The following is a 21,078-nucleotide window of genomic DNA, read 5'->3' as shown; positions in this document are numbered from 1 at the left end:
CCTTCACTCTCAACCTGGCCTAGCAGCAAAGGTGTGATTCCTTGGACTGTCAGGCAGGAGGAAGAGAAGTCAGCCCTTGGGGCACTTTCATCCTTACTTTTGGTCCCTTTGGCAGGTGCTTTAAGAGTATGTGCTCTTGACTAAGATCCTAGTTGGGCTGCTTAGTTGTTGGGTGACTCTTGGCAAGTTCTTAGCCTTGTGCCTCACTGTGCTAATCTGTGACTGGAGATGGTCACCATAACTCATTTTACAAGATTACCTCACAGGTGCAGTGAGGTCCTGGAAAATGCCCAGCCCAGTGCCTGGCTCCCAGTCCTCCTTCATTCACTATTAGTAGTTTTGATTTATATGCCATCCCTCCTATATTCTTTCCATCGTCTTAGTAAGGGGTAGTTAGTCTTGTAAATACCTCTTTGTTGTGCAGCAACTTCTCCTTTTCTTCTGCAGTTGCTGTGGCATATTTTCTTAAAAATAAAGAGCCACGGTGGATATTTGATGTTACAGTTTGGGTATTGATTGAATCCAAAGGATCTGAGACTTAGAGAATGCCCACTTACACCTGAGGGACCCCAATATCCGTATCTGGAGATACGATCATACCTGTCCCCAGTGGTATCATGCTCAGATCCCTTTATAGAGCTGGTGTTCATCCATCCACCAGCCACCATAAGGGTTAGCTCGTCAAGAGGTCACACCTGCCCACTTCTACAGAGAATTACCCTCTGCTGAAGGGGAGTCGCTGTGCCTGGGAGACTGTACTCCTCCCTCTTCCTGGTGGGAAGCCCATGCCTGATGATGGGCTAGCACAGAATACAAAAGGCTAGCCCCCATGCCACCAAGTCGGATGCACATCACACTCCAGAGCTCCCCATGGCATCAGGCTAAAGCCCCAGCAGAGACCACAGCTTTGTGTGACTGTTCTCCCTGCTCTTTCTGCTTCCCTCACGCCTATTGTCTTGAAAACATCAGTTGAAAAGGAGTCACTTGTGCTTCTAGGAAATTGACACAGGACAGAAACTTTACCAATTTGTCATATTCTGCTTTTATTAGAATTTTATTGACTGGAAACAATGAGAATGTGAATTAATAGCTAAGAACAGTCTTACCATCAATGTACAAATAAACGTTGTGGGTCCCCGTGTGTCAGGAAAGCAATGAGTCGCTTCCCGTCAATTTGAGTTAAGGAACTTCTCTTACTATTGGAAGTTAGGGAAGATGCCCATTCGATCTGTGCCTTGCTGCACTGGGAGCTGAGAGTGGAGATCCCTATGTGTCCTCAGGATAAGGTTGGCTGGTGTCAGCATGCAGTTGCATTTCTTACCACCTTAATAGAGATTATTTTTATTTTAATATTTTGCCAGAATTTTTTTTTAAGTTTGAGAGAGAGCAAGAGAGTGCAGGGGAGGGGCAGAGAGAGGGAGAGATAGAAACCCAAGTAGGCTCCACGCTGTCAGTGAGGAGCCCAATGCAGGACTGGAACTCATGAACCATGAGATCATGACCTGAGCCGAGATCAGTTGGTTGCTTAACTGACTGAGCCACCCAGGCACACCCTTAGTAGAGATTATTAAGGATGAGGCCAGTCACCAAGTAAGTACCCACAGTTTGTTTTGCTCAGTGCAAGCACCCAATTTTCTAATTCATCCAGGGTTGCTGAGAAAAGTACAGAACTCCCAGTTAAATTTAAATTTAAGACAAGTAATAGTTCTTTCGCATAAGCATATCCTGTGCAGTATTTGGAACATACTTGTAAAAAAACAGTATTATTTTTCTGAAGTTCTAATTTAACTGAGAGTCTTGTATTTGTATTTGCTAATTGTGACAGCCATAAATTCATCTCACAGTGTATTATTGTCTCTGACCTTCAGAAGTAAATGTTCTTTGTTTGAATGAACTTTCTTTTAAAGTTCTTACCTGGATTGAAGTATTCCTCTTAAGAAACATTAAAACAGTGTTGTTACCGTTGTTTTCCAGCTGGATGAAATTGGCATTTATGACCAACACAAATGGTAAAATTCCAGTTAGGAGGTAAGTCGATCATTCCTGTCTGTATTTCATACCCTGGGTCGACCCTCATGATACCAGACCAAAGAGAGAGCCCTTCACAAGTGATTGTTAAATGCTTTCACTAAAGATATTTCTAGAAGCTTATTTTAAATCACTCCATCAAACGCTGTGTTCAGTTTGTAAAAATCATTTGTGGATGTAAACTTGCATTTTTCCTTACAATGGGTAGCATTAACTCTGCTTTGATGAAGAACATCCGAAGAGGTATCAGTATTCTTTGTATCTTCAAACAAGTGGGCTTTGAGGATTTTAATGTCTTTCGTCTACTTGCCCTAAGCAACCATTTGCTAAAATTAAAGAAGTTGTATTGTGCACCTGTAGCAGAAGTGTATATAGACTGTGTCTTCAGAAGTGTGGTGCCTCTGGACAGTGCTGCTTGTTCTGGGCCTTGCTGTTCCTCTGGTGGCCAGAGGGAAGGGGGAGGTAGACTCCTTTGGCTTCTTGCCACTTGATCTCTAGGTGTACCACTGCTGACACCACACACTCTTCAGAACTGTCACTTTATCCCCTCACTCTGCCCAAGTTAACAGTGACAATGAAAAAACAATGGCAGTAAAGACTGAAAGGAATCAAGAAGGAAGGAAAAAAAATGAAAACATGAACAAGATGTGTCTTCCACATGGGTTCTTTAATAATTAAGCTGGTATGTTTCTCCCTCTGAGGATTCCTCATGCTTCCCTCTTTTCTGCCTCCCTACTCCCTCTCTGGTGTTAGGATTTGCTAATGGTCTGTGGGTACACCCGGAAGCTCTTGAGATGGCAGCAATAGGGATTATTTACCAAACTCCCCTGGTATCTTTTTGGCTGGCATTTGTGTAAGCACTTCATGGAAATTTCTGAAGCTGGAGTGGGCATCATCTGTCCACATGAAACCAGAAATGTGTTTGGATTCATAAGCCCAAGCCCACAGCCTGAATTAGTCCCGGGTTTCCCGGATACCAACCCATCTTCTAGGATTCTCCAGACTTAGGTTGATGTTGACTTCCTCTCTGGATACCACTTTAGCAAAGAAGCCAACAGAAACAGCAACAAATAAAACCCAGAGCTACTAGGTAGAATCTTGTCTTAGAACTGCCCTATCTTTCAGAGATGAAGTAAACAGGTCCCCAGCTGCATCGCATTTGAGCAAGCGCATTTGAGCAGTGGCTTGCTGATCACACTTAGCCATTTCTGACTTTTCTCCATATCCTTCTCTGCCAGGCACTTCATTCTGCCTTGACATTTCCGTTCTGTTTCCCCATGAGGTTATCACTATACTCTCTCAAAATCGCTCTTTTCATGTTTAACAGAACTGTCCTAGAAGTCATCATTTTTCTTAATTCTGTGTTCTGTAACAGCCCATGTGACATGACAGAAATATCAATGAGGAAATTAAAAGCATATGAATCATAAGACCATGGACAGTATTTTTACTTAACCTTTTATTGAGGGCTTACCAAGTTGTAGACCTTACACATGTGATGTGGTCTTTACAAATCGAGATGTAGGATTCTCTGCTTTTTGTTAACTTAATGGCAAATCAATTTTGTGTCTACTCTAGAAAAAAGTAGACCTTAAAACAAAAACAAAAAACCCAGTTAGCACCCTTGATTGATAATTGTTGGCAAAGATACTTTACACTGATCTTTATTTCACTTAAAATCCTTTGCTCTGCAGGGCACTTGGGTGGCTCAGTCAGTTAAGCATCCAACTTCAGCTTAGGTCATGATCTCATGTCCCGTGTGTTCGAGCCCTGCGTCAGGCTCTGTGCTGACAGCTCAGAGCCTGGAGCCTGCTTCAGATTCTGTGTCTACCTCTCTGTCTCTGCCCCTCCCCTGCTCACACTCTGTCTCTCACGCTCTTAAAAATAAGTAAACATAAAACAAAAAATTTAAAATCCTTTGCTCTGTTGAGCAATAGCAGGACAATTATTTTAATGTATCCCAGCATCCTACAGCTAAGTACATTTTTCTTTAACATTTTTCTTTAAACTTAGCACAGACAACAGTGTGAATAGAAATGTATATTGGATCTGTTTTTACATGCTTTACTGTCCTGCTTTCTCTTCCAAGATAAGGTTCAGGAAATGGACGAAGTAGAAACACATAGATTGCAATCAAAGCACTTCTAACTAGCAATTCTGGTTTCATTTATATGTATCCTACTAATCAAGCCATTGTTAGACAAGATTGGAAGTCTTTTATGATTTCAAAGATCTTTATCTAGCATGTTCACATGCAAAATTATTACCATCCTTATGTCGTTTTCTTTAGCTCTCTTTGACATGAACTCTTTGGTGCCTGCCAGTATTAACAGGTGTTTGACACAAGACATCTGTTATTTAGGGGCAATTTGTTAAAGTTGATGGAGAATTGATAGCAAGCCAGAAAAAAGCGGTAAGTCTTCTGGTAGATGAGCTGCCAAGGGCTAGGTGGAAATTGTTCTGAATGTTTTAATGGATATGAAGAGTAAACACTTTTAAAATGTCATTTTATCACTATCATTCTGGAGTTCCTAAAATGGAAACTATTACTATAGTGTGCATGCTGTTAAAAAGGGTCTGGCTTCATAGTCATTACATAGCTTGGGAATGGCCCCTGCTCTTGAGTATTAACCAAAATATAATATCCAGGAAGTTGCAGGAATGATTAATGAAGAAAGTCTTAACTCTTTATCTCCCTCTTTTCTTTCTATGTACATAAACTTGCACAGTCTGCTTTTCTCTCAAACCTACAAACTCCTACTCAATTTATCTTCTCACCTAGACCAAGGCTTTTGAAAATCACTCTTTTCTTTGCCATTTCTTATTCCTTGTAACCTGGAGTTGGAACCAATGGCTAGAGAGTCGGGAAATAGTAGCCAGACAAAAATTATGGGCTGTGGCAGGAAGTAGTCTTAAAAGAGATTGTTGTGTTAAAGAGGCAGTCTGAGAGCCTCAGGTATGATCATGGTAGCCCAACTCCTATGTAATCTGTACATGTCCTGAAGTCCTAGTTTTTCAACAAAGTTAGTAGGATTCTGGTGAAGCTTCACTCCATGAGTCTGACCTGAGTGTTTCAAAAAATGGTGTTAAAACCATGGAATGGATTGTAGGCCCATTGAGGACAAAGAAAGAGTGAGACTCCCTTGGTTTTTTCAGGATCATTTCTGTCTTTATCACCTGTAAAGGCTGGTTTCATTTATATGTACATGAACATGGAATTGAACCAGGACTCTAATAGGACTGGCCTCCACTCAAGGTTATTTGCTTTTGTAGCATTTCCTTTGGGGAAGGTGGTTTATTATGATTCAACAAAAACTCATTGAGTATCTGTTAGCCTTGAAGCACTAACCTGTATTCTGTGGGTGTGAGGCTATATATAAGAGTTGAATAAATCACAGTCCTTTCTAAATACTCTCCTACGAAATGCCTATGATGGTATGTAAAAATGTCCCCAGGTTGTGATAAATGTGTTTCTTGCAGGACCCTGTTAAAGGGTATTCTGCTGGGCCTCTAATGTAACCGGAAACTCTAAGAATTCACCTTTGTGCCACAACCCCCCCCCCCCAACTTACCTCTGAGTGAATCCATTTTAAGGCCCAAGGCTGATTCTGATAGCTGCCTGAAGCAAAGGCAATAAAGGCACTTTATTAGATAGACCAGGGGAATGGTCTTTTCAACTTCCTTGCTTCTATTTTCCATCCTGGGTTTGGTCTCCGTCAGAATGAGGTGAGCAAATCCATGGTGACATTGCCCAGCCCAAGCCCCCTCAGAAAAGAAGGCCAGAGAAAGAGCCCCTATGGCCATAATACCATTTCTCACCTTTATTTCCTGTGCAGTCATGTTGTTGGGTTCTGACTTTGCCCTCACTAGTATATCCCTAAATGGATTTCTTTCTCTCCTGGCACTGGACACCCTAATTCCTTCTTTTTCTCTCTCAATCTGTTTACCTGCCCCCTAGCCCCAAGTGCTAATGCATAGACCTCCTCCTCCCATGAGACATTCTTGTTCTACTTCCTGTTCATGTCTTGGTACTTCAACAAGCTCTAGCCAAAAGATTCTATTCCTATAGTCTCTTCCTTTCCTCCCTACCCTCCAACCCACACCCAGAAAGGCTCAGGCCCTGTACCTGCTACATTCATGACTACATCAATCAGTTTTCATGTCGTTTTTCAGGCCTATCCACCCTAACCGAAGCTCGAGTTCACTGAGATACCCCTGAGGTTGCTGTACAAACAGTTTCTTCCTGTCCCAAATCTGGGGATGCTGGGGCCTGTAGCTCTCATGTTAACACATACTTAAAAAAAAAAAGATTGAGAACACTGATTAGCTACTTTCCTGTTTTATAAAGGTCAGGTAAATTGCTTCTCACCCCAATTCAGTGCATGAAAATTCCATGAACTAGAGAAGTAGAAAATGTGGACATAACACCCTGTATCCTAGAAACTGGTTTACTTGATGTCAAACACATATGCTCTACCATGTCTGTAGATTTGTTAAAGAGAATCCGTGGGCCTCCCTATACTTGAATACAGCTGTCTCAAGCGCTCTTAAAAATGTACTTCTAAGTATTCTTGGACTGAGTATGAAACAACAAAGCTTTGAATGAGCACATAACAACTCCTTTACCTAAAGTTAGATCTTCCCAATCTATTTTGGGAAGTTGTATTCTGCAGTTGAAGAGGTGCGTTTTCCCACTCATCAAGAATACTTGGTGCGTAATGCTTGCATTTGGAGCTGGCCTCCACTTAATATGAATGGCGGAGTGCATGACAGGGTTGGGGCGTGGGGAGGCACTGCTACCAAGCTCCTTGTGCTCACACCGAAGGCATTCCGAAGCCAAGCTTCCCAGATGAAAGTAAGCTCTGTCCTCAGGTTGGACTTTTGAAATTAAAGTTTGAGTTATGGTGACAGCTTACCTGGGCTTCCAATCACAGAATAAAGGAAGTTTCCTTTGGTTGGCTAAGGCATGGCTCAGACCCAAACATGAATTCTAGGGTGCCAGCTTGACACCTCACTGGGTCATTCTGAATGTCATCAACACATTTCTCATAGGAAATAGGCTCGACGCACACCATCCTAGTTAAAAGGCAACATCATTATTTAAAATTACCTTGTGTCAGGGGAAAGCCAAGATTCTGTGGAAACATTGAATAAGTGTTCACCTAACTCCCCTCCCACCACACCTTTGCTTTTTCAATAAACGTCCTAAGCCTTGAGGCAGCTGGCACATCAGAGTAGTTCAAGCGTACTTAGCTCAAAAAATTTTTTTTTCAAAATATGTCTGATAATGCATGTCTGCTATAGTTCCAAGGCATCGGGGCCATCACCAGCCTAGACTGACTTCTTAGGGGACTACTTTTTTTCCCAAAACCTATATAGTGTCAACATGAGGTTTTATTCTAGACTTACTGTCCCATCTGCCATATTCCTCTTCCCTGAAAAAGAGGAATTGTTTTTGTCCATTGTCATTGTTTTTGTGCAACAACATGTATCTCCCAGGGCTTTTTTTTGGGGGGGGGGCGGGGTGGAGAGGTGAGAGAGAGAGCGTGAACAGGGGAGGGGCACAGGGGATCTGAAGCAGGCTCTGTGCTGACAGATGTGGGGCTCAAACTCACGAACCCTGAGATCATGACCTGCGCAAATGTCAGATGCTTAACCCACTGAGCCACCCAGGCACTGCTCTCCCAGGGGTTCTTGTGTTCACAATCACCAGGGAGACACCTGTCTTTGAATCAAGTTGCCTCACTAGCAGAACCAGAGGGATATTGCAGGAGAGAGTTAGTGAAGTGAAAAACACCCAGAAATGAAAACGAATTGTATTTTCCTTTCCTTTCTCCACCCCCCTGTCCCACATCCCTAGTATTTCTTAGATTTTTGCCTCCACGAAATTAGAATTAACAATAACTTGACTTTTCTTTATTTTCTGCCCTAGTATTACTAGAACCTTTGCATCGGGGAAAACAGAAAAGGTGATCTTTCAAGCACTCAAGGAGTTAGGTCTTCCCAGTGGAAAGGTATTTATTAGTTTAATTATGTGTTTTGTAAAAACGATTTTTTCTAGTTATGTTCTCATATGTAATAAGCCAGATTATTTATGTAACACTGATCTCATTTAGATTCAGAACTAGTTTCAGTCACATATAGTACAGGTAATTTTCTCCTTCCTGCCTGCCTTTTGTTCCCTGGGCATTTAACCTAAATGTTTCCAAATTCAAACAGTGTACTTCAAAATGTTTTTGTCAGTTTCATTAAGAAAAAGAAATGTCAGCAAGGCTACTCTTCTACACAGCTGGTGGGAAGCTTATTTTCAAGAAGCCTGTCTACATCGCCTCGACCAAGCACAATGTCAGTGTTCTTCAAGGTGGCTGTGGGTACTTTGTAAAGCACTCCTCCCTACACAAACCATTTGTGTTCTTGGCCCCTTGGATTTAGAGTATTTGAAATTAATTGATTGACTGCAAGAAAGATTTAAGCCTGTTCCTACTTTAACAAATCCTACTTGAAATACAAACTGCAGTATGTGAAGGAAAATTTTATGTGGTTGTCCTGAGCTCCTTCATGTGGTCTTGTGAAAATTCATAAGATAAGTATAAGTAAACACTGGCTTTGATTTATTCAGCAGCCTTTAGGCAGGCACATGATTTTCTCCATAGTGGAGAGAAAGAAGAAATGTTTCTTTATATTTTATGGGGTGTTGCCCAGAGCAAGCCCAGCCGTAGCCAGTGTTTGAACCCACAGATCACGGCCACATGGTAATAAGAGACGCCCATTTACACATGCTGGTGTGCTGGCAGGATGGCCTGGCCACAGTTGGACTTGGCCTTCTGGCTTCTGTCAGTAAGAGTCAGAGATTGAGGCCCTGGGATCCCAGGTGGTCATTGCTTTGCTTCATGATCCTGTGGATTCTTTGCCTTCACGAGAAAAATATGGCAGGAGTTATGACACCCTCTTGTTCTTTACAGAATGATGAAATCGAGCCTGCAGCATTTACTTATGAAAAGTTCTATGAACTGACACAAAAGATTTGTCCTCGAACAGATATAGAGGATCTTTTCAAAAAAATGTAAGTTCCATTTATGGAGTTCTTGTCCTTTTAGATTTTTAAGACACCTTTTTGTCATAATATTTTAATATACTGTGTTGAGAGTCTGGAGGAGTATCTAGTCAGGGTTACATTTTCAGCCCTTAGTTTATGACCGTAAAAGTTCACTCTGACTTTTTGAGAAACTTTTACAAAAATTAATGGCAGCACCTGGAACTATCCCCCCCCTGCCCCTTGCATTGGCTTTACTAACTACCTACAATTTTAACCTGCTCCTTTAGGTATTAACCCATTATGTGAACTAACTAGATTCAATTATGGAATGTTATTATGTCGTTGAAAAGTTCATTCATTCCAGTTATTTCAAATGGATGACTTACATGTTGTTTTGAAAAATAACATCTTTTGATAATACTAAAGAAGAATTGCAGACATTTTCTGAGCTAATGGGAGTGTTTTCTTTCTCTTGTTGGGTTGTTTGTTTTGTTCTTACGAACAGTCTCTGGCCATTTTAAGAGTGCACCACTACCTCAGGGTTAGAAGATAAGTTTAGAATTATCATCAACAAATGTCAACATGTAAATCGTACCTACTTGTAGCATCATATACAAAAACTTACTTTTTCTAATAAATTTCTTTTCAGCAATGGAGACAAAACTGATTATTTAACGGTAGACCAATTAGTGAGCTTTCTAAATGAAGTAAGCTTTTTCATACATTAACTCCATAAAGTCTGTGTGCAGTGGCTTGCCTCCTCCAGTGTCCCCATTGCATGTCCGCATCATATGCCCGCATCATATGCCCTTATTCGCTTTGCTTCTGACCTGCTGATCTTTCCAGATGGCTTTCTTTACCAGGTGCAAAAATCAGCTGCTGCTCCTGTGTGTCCATGCGCTTCCGACACGTTGGCTTTGCACACTGCTTTTTTCTGTTGGTTTTCTCGCTATGATGTGTAGCTCTGGTTCTTTGTGTGCGTGTGGATTTTATAATATATTCATTTAATTAAATGTGTCTGTGTTTTTGCAAGATGATATTGAAGGTACTTTTTTTTTTCCTATTGATCTCATTAGAGAATGGATTGAGATTACCACACTGTAGTTGGATTCTCCATTGCTAACTTTTTCTCATACCTTTGCATGGACTGGAAAGCTTTATTTTTGTCTTTTAATGGATTGCATGTAAGGACAGTATGTAGGTTCAAATAGAATATTTTGACAACAAGCACAACACTGGAGTTCCTGGGTGAAAATATAGTACATACTAGGCCAATTAGATTGCAGGTTAAATTTTTACATTTTATTTTTATAACAAGCTTAGGGCTCATTTTAGAATATGATTCACTTAACAACCAAAACTGGTTGACAACATTTGCTTAAGCACAAGAGAAAAATATATTTTAGAACACGTAAAAGTTGCAACTTTTCTTACAGCTAAAATTAACTTTTTTTTTCTTTATGAACGTAGAGAAGAATGTTCTGTTCAGTGAAACCCCTTGAATTTTTTGCTAATCCAAAATGGAAAATTTACTTTTTTTCTACCACATTAATAAGTTTCAGTGAGGAATGGACAGTGTATTTTTGTTTCAAAGCAATTTTTAATATAATTTAACCATTATACCATATAAAAAGAAAATATTAGAAGAAAGAGTATCATGCCGGACAGGAGGTATTGCCCCAAAGAACAGGCAACAGGCAGGCTGTGATTTGCCAGGATGTAGAGACAAATCACATCTTTGCCAATGGGCTTCTCTTTTCTTGCCTTTTTAGGACTTAATGGCTCCCAGTTTTCAGGGTTACCCTTTCAAAGCTCTGATAACGAGAGCCTAAAAGCCCATGTGCAGGAAAGACTAACCACTCCGTTTATCAGCACAGATGCCTCACCCCCACTTTTAAATAAGCCTTTCAGTACAATACAATATTTATTTTACTTGAAAACATTTCAAGTCTTTCCACCCCACTAGTTTTTGGTCATGCGAATACTATGTTTATAATCTTTACCCAGATAATATCCACATTCCTGTGCCACCGTTGCTCAAGTTGCCTTGCTTTGTTTCCTTAACTCCTTCCTCCTCTCCTTTATTTTTAAGATTTATTGTTTTATTTCTCTCAGCTTCTTCATGCACTTGGGGTCACTGATCATCTTAAGTTTTGGTGAGATGGGCGGGAATATCTTGCTTTTTGCTAAAGAAGGAAGGCCTTTTAGAGGCATGGACAAAATTTACATCATTAGTTTGCTGCTTCCTAAAAACAAGGTCTCTTGCACACTCTGGGATGAACTGACACCCAGCCATCTATTAAACATGACAGAGACTTTTCTATGTGTGTCACTGTGAAAATAAAGAGTTCTGAAGTCTTGAGGTTAGGTGCTGCGTTCATGGGCTCTTAAGGCTTTCCCCTTAGGGGTTGTTTTTGTAAACCTACCCAGTAATCACTTGCAATTCTTGCAAGTCTAAGATATAACATTAAATATTAAAAGATGTAATCATCCGTACATTCTGCCATCCAAACTCTTTCTTAAAATGCTATTAGTTGATAAACTTTTATACATTGCTATCACAGGGGCCATTAGCACTCATTGGTTCTTATATTTTCTTCTGTTTGGCTTTTCATTCACAGTAAGGAAGCACCTTTAATTTTGAAATGGGACAGATGGAATCAGTGGGATTCTAGATTTTGTTAGATCATAAAGACTACAAGATGGTCCAGAAAAGTGTGCAACCTTTATTTTTAATCAAACTGTCTGCCTGAATCTCTTCCTTTTCTGTCCTAGTGAACTGAATTGGAAAGACTAGATAGAAATCTGAATGTGTCCTTGAAGAAGTTTGTGAAAGTTAGAGAACATTCTGCCAGCTCCTTGCAACCTCTCTTTTGAGTCCTACAGTGACCCCCTCTTCTCTCTCCAGAACCAAAAGCACCCTTAAGGTAGAGCACCTTTGAAACCCATAATGAAAGGAGACAACATTGACTCAAGAAGGAAGCAGGCATTGCAGTGTAAGGGTCTATGGCTCCAAAAGCTTAGATCTAAACTTTTTCAAAATTCCTTAGCCATATAGTGTCAACAAGCCATAATTCGCCATTGTATTAGAAGCCCCAGATTATGCAATAAGATAGGAAAAATAAATGAGTCTACTGAATACAAAAAGATGAGGTCCTACTCATTATTTGCAGATAATTATTGGGTACCCTGAATATCAAAAACTGTCAATTAGAAAGCTCTTTGAATAAGAGTTCAGCAAAGTAACCAGAGAAATGACTGATAATGCGAAAATCAGTAGACACACACACCAGCATTAACCAATTAGAATAGGTAATAGGGAAAAAAGTCATGCTGCCTCCCACCACCTTCCAGCTTGTAAATCCTTTTACTCCTTAGATGAAATTTTATGTTCAGTGTGCTAACATGTATCTCCAGGAAGCTGTAATGATAAGAGAGACTACTGGCCACTTACTACCTTGGTCACCATGTAGGGGGGCTTGTACCACCCCCTCCCTATCCATGTCATAAATACCTACTGGCTTTTCATTGGTAGCTTTAGACCTGCTTCTCATCTGCTTCTCAGTATCTCTTTATTCATTGCCCCCCAAAGTGTGATCTGTGGACCAGCAGCAGCAGCATCCTGTAGGAGGTTGTTAGAAATGCAGAATCTTGGGTCCCACCCAGACCTACTGAGTTGGAATCTGCATTTAACAACATCTCCAGGTGATTTGTCTTTACCTTAAAGTTTGTGAAGCACTGTCCTAATAGATTATCTAGATTCCTTCTTGGAATGCTTAGCATGAATGGGAAGAATGTGAGAGCGTCATATACCTTCTGTTACTTCTCCATAATGGATTTAGTCATGGAAATTCACCACTCAGATCTAAAATTTTGCCACAGCTGTGTCTCTTGGTCCCATCAGTGGACCAAGAGAAACTTTTCCTATTTTTTGAAAATAATAAACCAGAGTCTGGGAGAGCTGGTAGAAGGGCCCACTGTGAGCTGCCATTTGGTTAGATACTGCTCCCAGCTCAGGTCTCTATCTGTGGTGGGGCTGATTCATGTCCCTGAGCTTCAGTTAATTTCACCTCTCTTTGCCTGTTTCCAATAAGAAGCTAAATTGATTTCAGTTATCTTCATTATCTCACAAAGATGATAACTGAGAGGGCAGGGCTACAGAATTGGGAGATGCATGGAGGGCTGGAGAGAATAGATCAAAATGAGGAAAAGAGAAAAAAAGTCTTAGATGACAGTAATAATCCAGAATTAGCTTTATTGCTGCTAGTGATCTGCACCCCTTCCCCCTCCCCCCGACCTCACACCCATTATATGATTACCTTAGGGCTAAACCTACCTGTTTCTTTGTTTGTTTTTATTTTGCAGTTGAAAGAATATAGGAAAGGGCATGAGATCTCTTTCCATTGACAATGTCTTTATTCTTGAATACATAGACACAGAAAGAGAAGGAGGTGTTTCTTAGTCTTATGGGTAAGCCTACCCTTGCAAATTATTCCTTCATCTTCTTTATATCTCTTCTGAATATTTGTTGTCAACATCCATCTCTCCCAATTCTGTTGGGATAAAGCCAATGGATGCCTTTTCTCAATAAGAGTAAAGACATAATAATTGAGTAATGATCACTGTCTCCCCATTCACATGGGCACAGTTCTGTGATCTATTTTCAGAGGCTGTTGACATCACTTAACAAAGCTCTGGACGTCCGGGGGTGAATGTCCTAGGTACACTGCTTCCCCTGAATCCCCACTGAAAACAGATGATCCCTCAGAGTTGTGAAGCATTTTCCACACTGTGCTTATGTCCATGTGGAACTCTTCTGCAACCTTATTACTCTGAGGTCACCTGGAAATTATCTTTTCCCTCTTTGTTTTTTCATATAAAAATTATAGTTTTGTGACTCTAATGCAAATCTTATTATTTGCTTCCTTGTCTCGGATTATCCAGAATCCACCATGCTTCCTTTTTGAAACATGAAAATTCTAGTGAAGCAGACAGTTACGTTATCTGGTGGAGCAGATGCAAAGACAAAGGCAGTTTCATACTGTCTGCTTTTAATGCTTATTTCCTGGAAATATACAATTAGGGGCTTATGATACAGCCGTTTTAGGGCTTGGTTTTCCTAGCTTTTGCTTCTGACAGGCAGGATGTTCTAGGGGATATCATGCTTTGGCACTAAATTTTAAGACGGTTTAATAAGAAGGACATCTCAAACATTTAGCATTCTATCCTTGCAGGACTTAGGTGTTTTTTGGGGGGGGGGGGCGTATTGTTGTTGTTTTACTCTTCTGTGAATATGTTAAAATGCATACTTTTACACATTAGAACAGTGTTTCTTAAACTTGAACACGTCAAAATCGCCTGGAAAGCTCATTAAAACACAGATTCACAGGTTCCACCCCAGAGAATCAGATCTGGTAGGTCTTTGGTGGGGGCTGAGAGTCTGCATTTTAACTCCCAGGTGCAGGAGATGCCACTGCTGCTGCCATCAACAGATCACACTACAAGTATTAGTCACACAGGGCTCATGTGCACATACACGCATATAAAAAGTACAGAGGAGCATCTGGGTTTCCTCTCCTTTCCCTAACTTAATCTCTTCTCTCCCCTCCAGCTTACTCTGTTCTTTCTCTCACTTTTTTAATTCATATGGATTTGCCCCATCATCTCCATGAGTCCAGAATTCCTACCAACGAGCACATCTTTAAACCAAAAGCTTACTTTGAACAAAGAGAAATCCAGTGGCCAACCATGAGCATAACTGCAATGGAGTCTAAAAAGGACCTTTACCTCCACATCCATCTTCTTCCGTGCTGTTATTTACAGGGACGGGAGAAGAAATGTGCCTAGAAAGAGCTTTTTGTTCGTTCGTTTTTTTGTTTGTTTTGAAAACGATGCATTCTCACCAGAGGGGTGGTGCTTGTCATCTCCTTGAATAGTGGGCTCCAGAGTTGCATGATGCCCATCCGTTTCATAAATAAGATTGTAGCATGCCTTCACGTGCCTGGCATTCCACGGTCCACCTCTTAGTTTCTCTCTGCATACCCCATGAGTTTTGTTTCTTATGGTTTCAAGGCCTGTTGTTACTATAACAGTTTCTGCTCTAGCACATGCATGGATGTGAGCTGTTATGAGCCGTAATTTCTTAGATTACAACAGAAGCATGCTTCATTGGGATAAACTGACCAAAAGATAACAATTCCTTTTGAGTTAACACTCTTAACTGGGTGAAGAGGTGGGAGGAGCAGAATAGGCTAGGCCACAAGTGCTTGAAGAAATTACATCACACGTGTTCTGTTGGCCAACAGCATTCATTCTGTGTTGCCCACTTTTTCAAACGTTCATTTCAAAACAAATGGGGAAGGGAAATCCATATGAACTTTGAACAATTGTTTCTTAAATACTTCTCAGTACTGTTTCTCAAAGTCTGTGCATATATTTGGGTAAAGAATTATTGTCAAGGTTCTACCTGTTGACCAGGTTTCTTTGCTCACATCTGCTTATCTGCCATTATTTCCACTGAAATTATATATTTGACATATGGCCAGGGTCACAGTGTTTTGTTCTCTGACCCACGGTGAACGATAAGGAAGTTTAATGGACCCACTGTCTCCAGATATAGGCCCGCAGACACAAATACAAAAGATTATAGCTGAGTCAGTAAATTAGACTTTTTTCACCACTGCTGTGAAAATTTGGATGTCAGAACTCCAGAAATAGTATAGCACCTGGTGCCCCATGTACTACCATGAGCATCCAGGTGTTGCTTTGAAAAGCATGGTATTACCAGCATCCTCATTGCCTTAATCATTCATGGACTGCCCCCCGCCCCATCCCCAGAGAGTTTTTTCAGAGCAAACGGAGTTCTAGTTCATAGTGAAAAAGACTTTATGAACTACTGATATTCAAATACAGATTTTCCATATTGTCGATAATGTATACATATCCTTGTGCTGATTGTCATCATTATTATAATTTGTTTGATTTGATAAATATTTACTCAAGAAAATGAAGTCTGCAGACTGCCCAAGAAATCTTTTGTTTATGTAAAAAATATATGTATAATGAAAATGAAATACTAACCTTAGGGATTTTAACCTTATGGGTTTTTTTAGCCTTAGGGGTTTTTTTTTTCTTTTTGTTACTGTTGCTATTGTTTTTCTTTTTTAGGCACTTAAATTAGTGTGTTAGCTATTTGAGTTATTTGCGGGGTTTTTTTTGTTTTTTGTTTGTTTTTGATTTTGTTTTTGCTTCCCCACCCCACCCAAAGATTTTTTTATCTCACTTTTTGTAGATATGCCAAATTTTTTATCTGTGGTATGGAAACTAGAAGACCATACAACTGACATGCACACCATTTTATGTATCCTTTAGCTTTTGAAGGGAAAAAAAAAAGTATGTTCTATATTCTCTCTCTAGTTCAGTGAGGGAAACCAACAAAGCACTCCCAAATTTGGACTTTTTTGAAATATATTTTAGGGACAGTGAAATCCTATCTTTGTTAACTATAAATGTGATATTCTAAATATATCTTATTTTAGAAATTCTGTCCTTTAGTGATGTGTCATGCCCAAGGGTGAGAAATGTCAACCTAAATGGAGTTACTTTCTCATCGTAGCATCAGCGAGACCCTCGACTGAATGAAATTTTGTTCCCATTTTATGATGCTAAAAGGGCAATGCAGATCATCGAGATGTATGAGCCTGATGAAGATTTGAAGAAAAAAGGTAACATAAGTAAAAGAAGAGAATTTTCTTTATTAAAGAAAAGTAACAATATATGCAACTTTAAACATTCTTGGATTTTTAGTTAGACATATCTTTAAATGTTTTGGAGCTCCCTAGAGCCAAGGATTCTTAACAGACTGATTTTATTTTTTTCCTGTTCTGAGTCAGTATAAATTTTACTTATATCAGAATTTGCTCATGTTGCCTGAGTTATAAATGTTAAATTTACTGTATTAAACACATTATAGTGATGTTCTCCTAGTGAACTCTCTTGTTTTCGATCTTTAGTATTGCATAATGCTTAAAATGCAATAATGCCCATCCAGTCTCTGTTTGCAATCCTGGAAAGAATTTCACTTCCTATAAAATTTATCCCTCCTGTTTTTCCTTTTTTGTTTTGCCAAGCCAAGTGAATTTTAATACATGATTTGGTGAGCCTTCTCATCATTAGGCTTCTGGTAGAGAAGACAAATGCAACTGATATGAAATTAAATAGTCAGAAATTAATTTAGCAAATTATTGGGGTTTCTGAACGTTTGCCTCCTTCAGTGAAACATTGGAAACAGTGTGCTGTCCATTCCAATATTTGACAAAGAAAAGGCATAGACAGGAAATTTAAGATCCATCTCATGGCAGTGGGAAGCACCCTCCAAGGATGGGAGAGATGATGCTAATTTAACTGGACAGGAAGTCCTGAGACAAGAGATACCTGAGCTAGAGCCTCAGCTTTGTGTCCCAGTAAAGAGTTGAAAAGAGATTCAGATTCAAGTTCTTTCCCTCCCATGTGCCCATGAGTATCATGGCCTCCATTAGTTCTTTTTTTCTTTGTATCTCAGTGAATGTGACTGAAAGGTTTATATATTCTCTGGACCCACATAAAACCTGTGGATATACTTGCTGGCCCACCACACCCCGTGACCCACCCTGGATATTTTTCCAAGTCAATAGAGTTTTCCCTTGATTGAAGATGTACACTTAAACTTTCTGCTAAGGCCCCAAATACCTACTTTCAGCAAGAGTGCTTCATTACTTACCTCTTTGCCAGTTTTCTGAGTATTATCATTTCTGCTATATCACATGGAATTAAAGTAAAAGGAGGGGTGCCTTGATAGAAAATACAGCCTTTGCAATTTTGATTTGATTCTTGTTACCCTGTCACTATGTGACCTTGAGCAAGGGACTATATTCCTGGGCCTCAGCTTCTCTGCTTGTAACTTGTCAGGGTTCATTCAGTCATTCAACTAGTATTTAGCCCCTCTGCCTTCATTTCTTAAAGTGTACAGAGGGCTGACTGGGTGCCAAGCACTGTGCCAGATGTTGAGGATTCAAAAGTAAGTAAGGCAGTTGTGATCTGTTGAAGGACAAGGCCCAGAAGTTCCTTGGCAGTGTGATAAATGTTATGCTAGAGATGTGTCTTTCATTATTTCTAAAGTCCTAAAAGTCCATGAAATTACATTGACACATCTAAAACTCATAGCTTCATCATTTCACAAATGACAGAATCTAAGTTTAAAGTCTGTCATTATCAAGTATGATTGAGAATGTGGTGCACAAGGCATTCTTAGATATAAACTTCTGGGAGGAATGTAAATTGGTCTAAATAACCAGCTAGAATAATACTTTGGCAATAATTGTAAAATAGAAGATAGGCTACTCCTACCTCCCAGCCTTTCCACCTCCAGGTATGTACAATAGAGAATCACCCATATCTTTCCCAGCCCTGGATGTCAGAGGAAGTGCACTCATCCAGGCCAACGGCTTACGTTTCTTGTACACACATAGCTTTCAAATTCTCCACTCATAACCTCTGACTTCAACTACAGACCTATGATGGAAGTCTCCATTCAGATACTAAATGGGCCTTTCAAATGTATATGTACAATGTGTTTTGATTCTCCCTGCCCAAAGACCTGTTCCTTTCTCAGCCTGGAAAATGGTATCATTATTCACCCAAATCTTCAACCCCAAATTCGTGGAATCTTCCTTGACTTCTTTTTTCTTTCACATCACTTCTGATCCATCAGCAAAACCGACAAGATCTAGCCTCAAAATAAGTCCTGAATAAACCACTTCTCACCATCTCTGCCTTCATCAGAGTATCCAAGCCTACATCATGTCCTCTTAGACAATGCCAGTTGACTTTTAACTAGTCTTCTTTCTACTCAGTGGCATAGAGTTTATGCTCCACACAGCAGCCAGACTAAACCTTTAAAAACTCAATCCAATCACGTTATTCCATTCTTCAGAACCCGCCAAAGGCTTCCTAACACAGTAAAATCCAAAGTACTTAGCAAAGGGGCTCCTGGGTGGCTCAGTCGGTTAAGTGTCTGACTTCGGCTCAGGTCATGATCTCCCGGTTCACGGGTTCAAGCCCCACATCGGGGCTGTGCTTAACACAGCTGTGTTTGCCACAGCTGTGTCAGCTGTGCTGACAGCTCAGAGCCTGGAGCCTACTTCAGATTCTGTCTCGCTCTCTCTAACCCCTCCCCTGCTCACACTCTCTCTCTTTCTCTCAAAAATAAATAAACATTAAAAAAAAAAATTCAAAGTACTTAGCAAAGACTTAAGTCCAACCAATGTAGCTTTTGGCTTCCTCTCCAGCCTCATTCCCAGCTACCTGTCCCCTCAGTCACACACTCCTACATCAAGGTCTTTGCATTTGCTGATCCTTCCACCTGGGATAGCATTCCCCAAGATGTGCATGTGACTTGCTCCCTACCTGTGAATGTGACCTCACAAGGGCTTTTGCTAGCCATGTATCTAATAGAGCATCCTGGTCATTCTTTATCACCTTCATTCCCTGCTTTCTGTTTCCTTCTAACACTTGTATAACATTATATTATACTTATACTTATTTGTTAATTTATTTCCCATAATATGTTTCATGAAGGCAGGGCTTGTCTGTTTCTCCCATCACTTTATCTGTCTCAGTGCCTTAAAAAGTATTTGCTCTTAGGGGGCACCTGGGTGGCTCAGTCGATTAAGCCTCCGACTTTGGCTCAGGTTGTGATCTTCCTGTTCGTGAGTTCAAGCCCTGCAATGGGCTCTGTGCTGACAACTCAAAAAAGTACTTGCTCTTAGAATGGCTGTGTGCCCAAGGAGGGCTGCACAAATTTTTATTGTAGTATGTTTTTATAGTTAGAAATTACCTAAATATCCATCAACAGAATAATGGACAATGAACTAGTATATTCATACACGGCCTACCATGCGTTACATGTGCCCACCACAACGTACTACTACTACTATACACACTACTATCTTATTCAGGGAAAAATAAATCCTCAAGAGCTGAATAAGTTCAAGAAAATATAAAAAGAGCAAGTTGCATATGCAAATAATAAAATGTCTTTTATATAAGTTTTTAAATATTCACAGCTATCCATTGTTAGAATAAATGCATATGTAGTAAAGTTACAAAGCCGCTTTAAGAATGTTAAATACAAAAAGGAATGGTTGTCTACAAGGGAGCAGAAAGAGGGACTGGAATGGAGAGCAGGGACACAGGGTGCTGCAAAGGCATCTGTAATTATATATTTCTCTGAGAAATGTAAAGCAAGTAAGGTAAAATGTTACGAAGCTGTGGTGTAAGGGTCCATAGTTATTTATTATTTAATACATTATTATGTTCTTTTTTGCAAGCCTGAAATCAGTTCATAACTTGCAAATGCTTAGCTATAAACAAAAAGCTGAGGCAGTTGATGGTTGACAGAGTAAGAGATGGAGAGAGTTTTGTTTTGTTTTTTAAGTTTATTTGAGAGAGAGAGTGTGTGTGCACACATGCATGGGCCCAAGTGGGGGAGGGGCAGAAAGAGGGAGGGAGAGAATCCCAAGCAGCCTCCACGCTGTCTGTGCAGAGCCCAATGTGAGGCTTGAACTCAAAAACCCCAAGATCATGAAGTTGAACGTTTAATGGACTGAGCCACCCAGGCACCCTGTGATGCAGAAATATAAATTGCTTCTCCTGAGAAGACCACAGGGACCTGCCCTATATCAGAAAAGTGTGACTGAAATGAACAATGGGGCTCTTGGGGCAATATTTCAATGCCTACTGCGTACTCTTCTCATCAGTCCCACACCCTATTTTGTAGGAGAAATGAATTGTTTAAACCCAGAAAGGCCATTAATTTCATCTCCAGTTCAGTGAGAACAGTAGTGCCCTACAGTTGTATATTTTCTACTTTTTTAGGAGCCCCTCTTGTAGGTATTCTCATTTACCATTCAGGACAATCCTGGAAAGCAGGTGTGGTCAGTATTTATGCCCATTTGACAGAAGAGGAGGTTGAGACC

General features: G+C 40.2%; 1 protein-coding gene across 13 annotated transcripts in view; it reads left to right on the top strand.

Moving 5' to 3' along the window:
- Positions 1-21,078, top strand: part of PLCB4 (phospholipase C beta 4) — a 426,442-nt gene that overhangs the window by 307,939 nt on the left and 97,425 nt on the right. For all 13 annotated transcript variants that reach the window (XM_058684912.1, XM_058684909.1, XM_058684911.1 and 10 more), the window contains 5 exons: positions 1,975-2,028; positions 7,961-8,042; positions 8,991-9,091; positions 9,714-9,771; positions 16,680-16,788. In XM_058684912.1, coding sequence (XP_058540895.1) covers positions 1,975-2,028; positions 7,961-8,042; positions 8,991-9,091; positions 9,714-9,771; positions 16,680-16,788 — 404 coding nt within the window. The remainder of the gene's footprint in view (positions 1-1,974; positions 2,029-7,960; positions 8,043-8,990; positions 9,092-9,713; positions 9,772-16,679; positions 16,789-21,078) is intronic.

Source organism: Neofelis nebulosa, chromosome 9, assembly GCF_028018385.1.
Source record: "Neofelis nebulosa isolate mNeoNeb1 chromosome 9, mNeoNeb1.pri, whole genome shotgun sequence".
In the NCBI taxonomy this organism is placed as follows: domain Eukaryota; kingdom Metazoa; phylum Chordata; class Mammalia; order Carnivora; family Felidae; genus Neofelis; species Neofelis nebulosa.
This window is presented reverse-complemented; position numbering and strand designations above follow the sequence as displayed.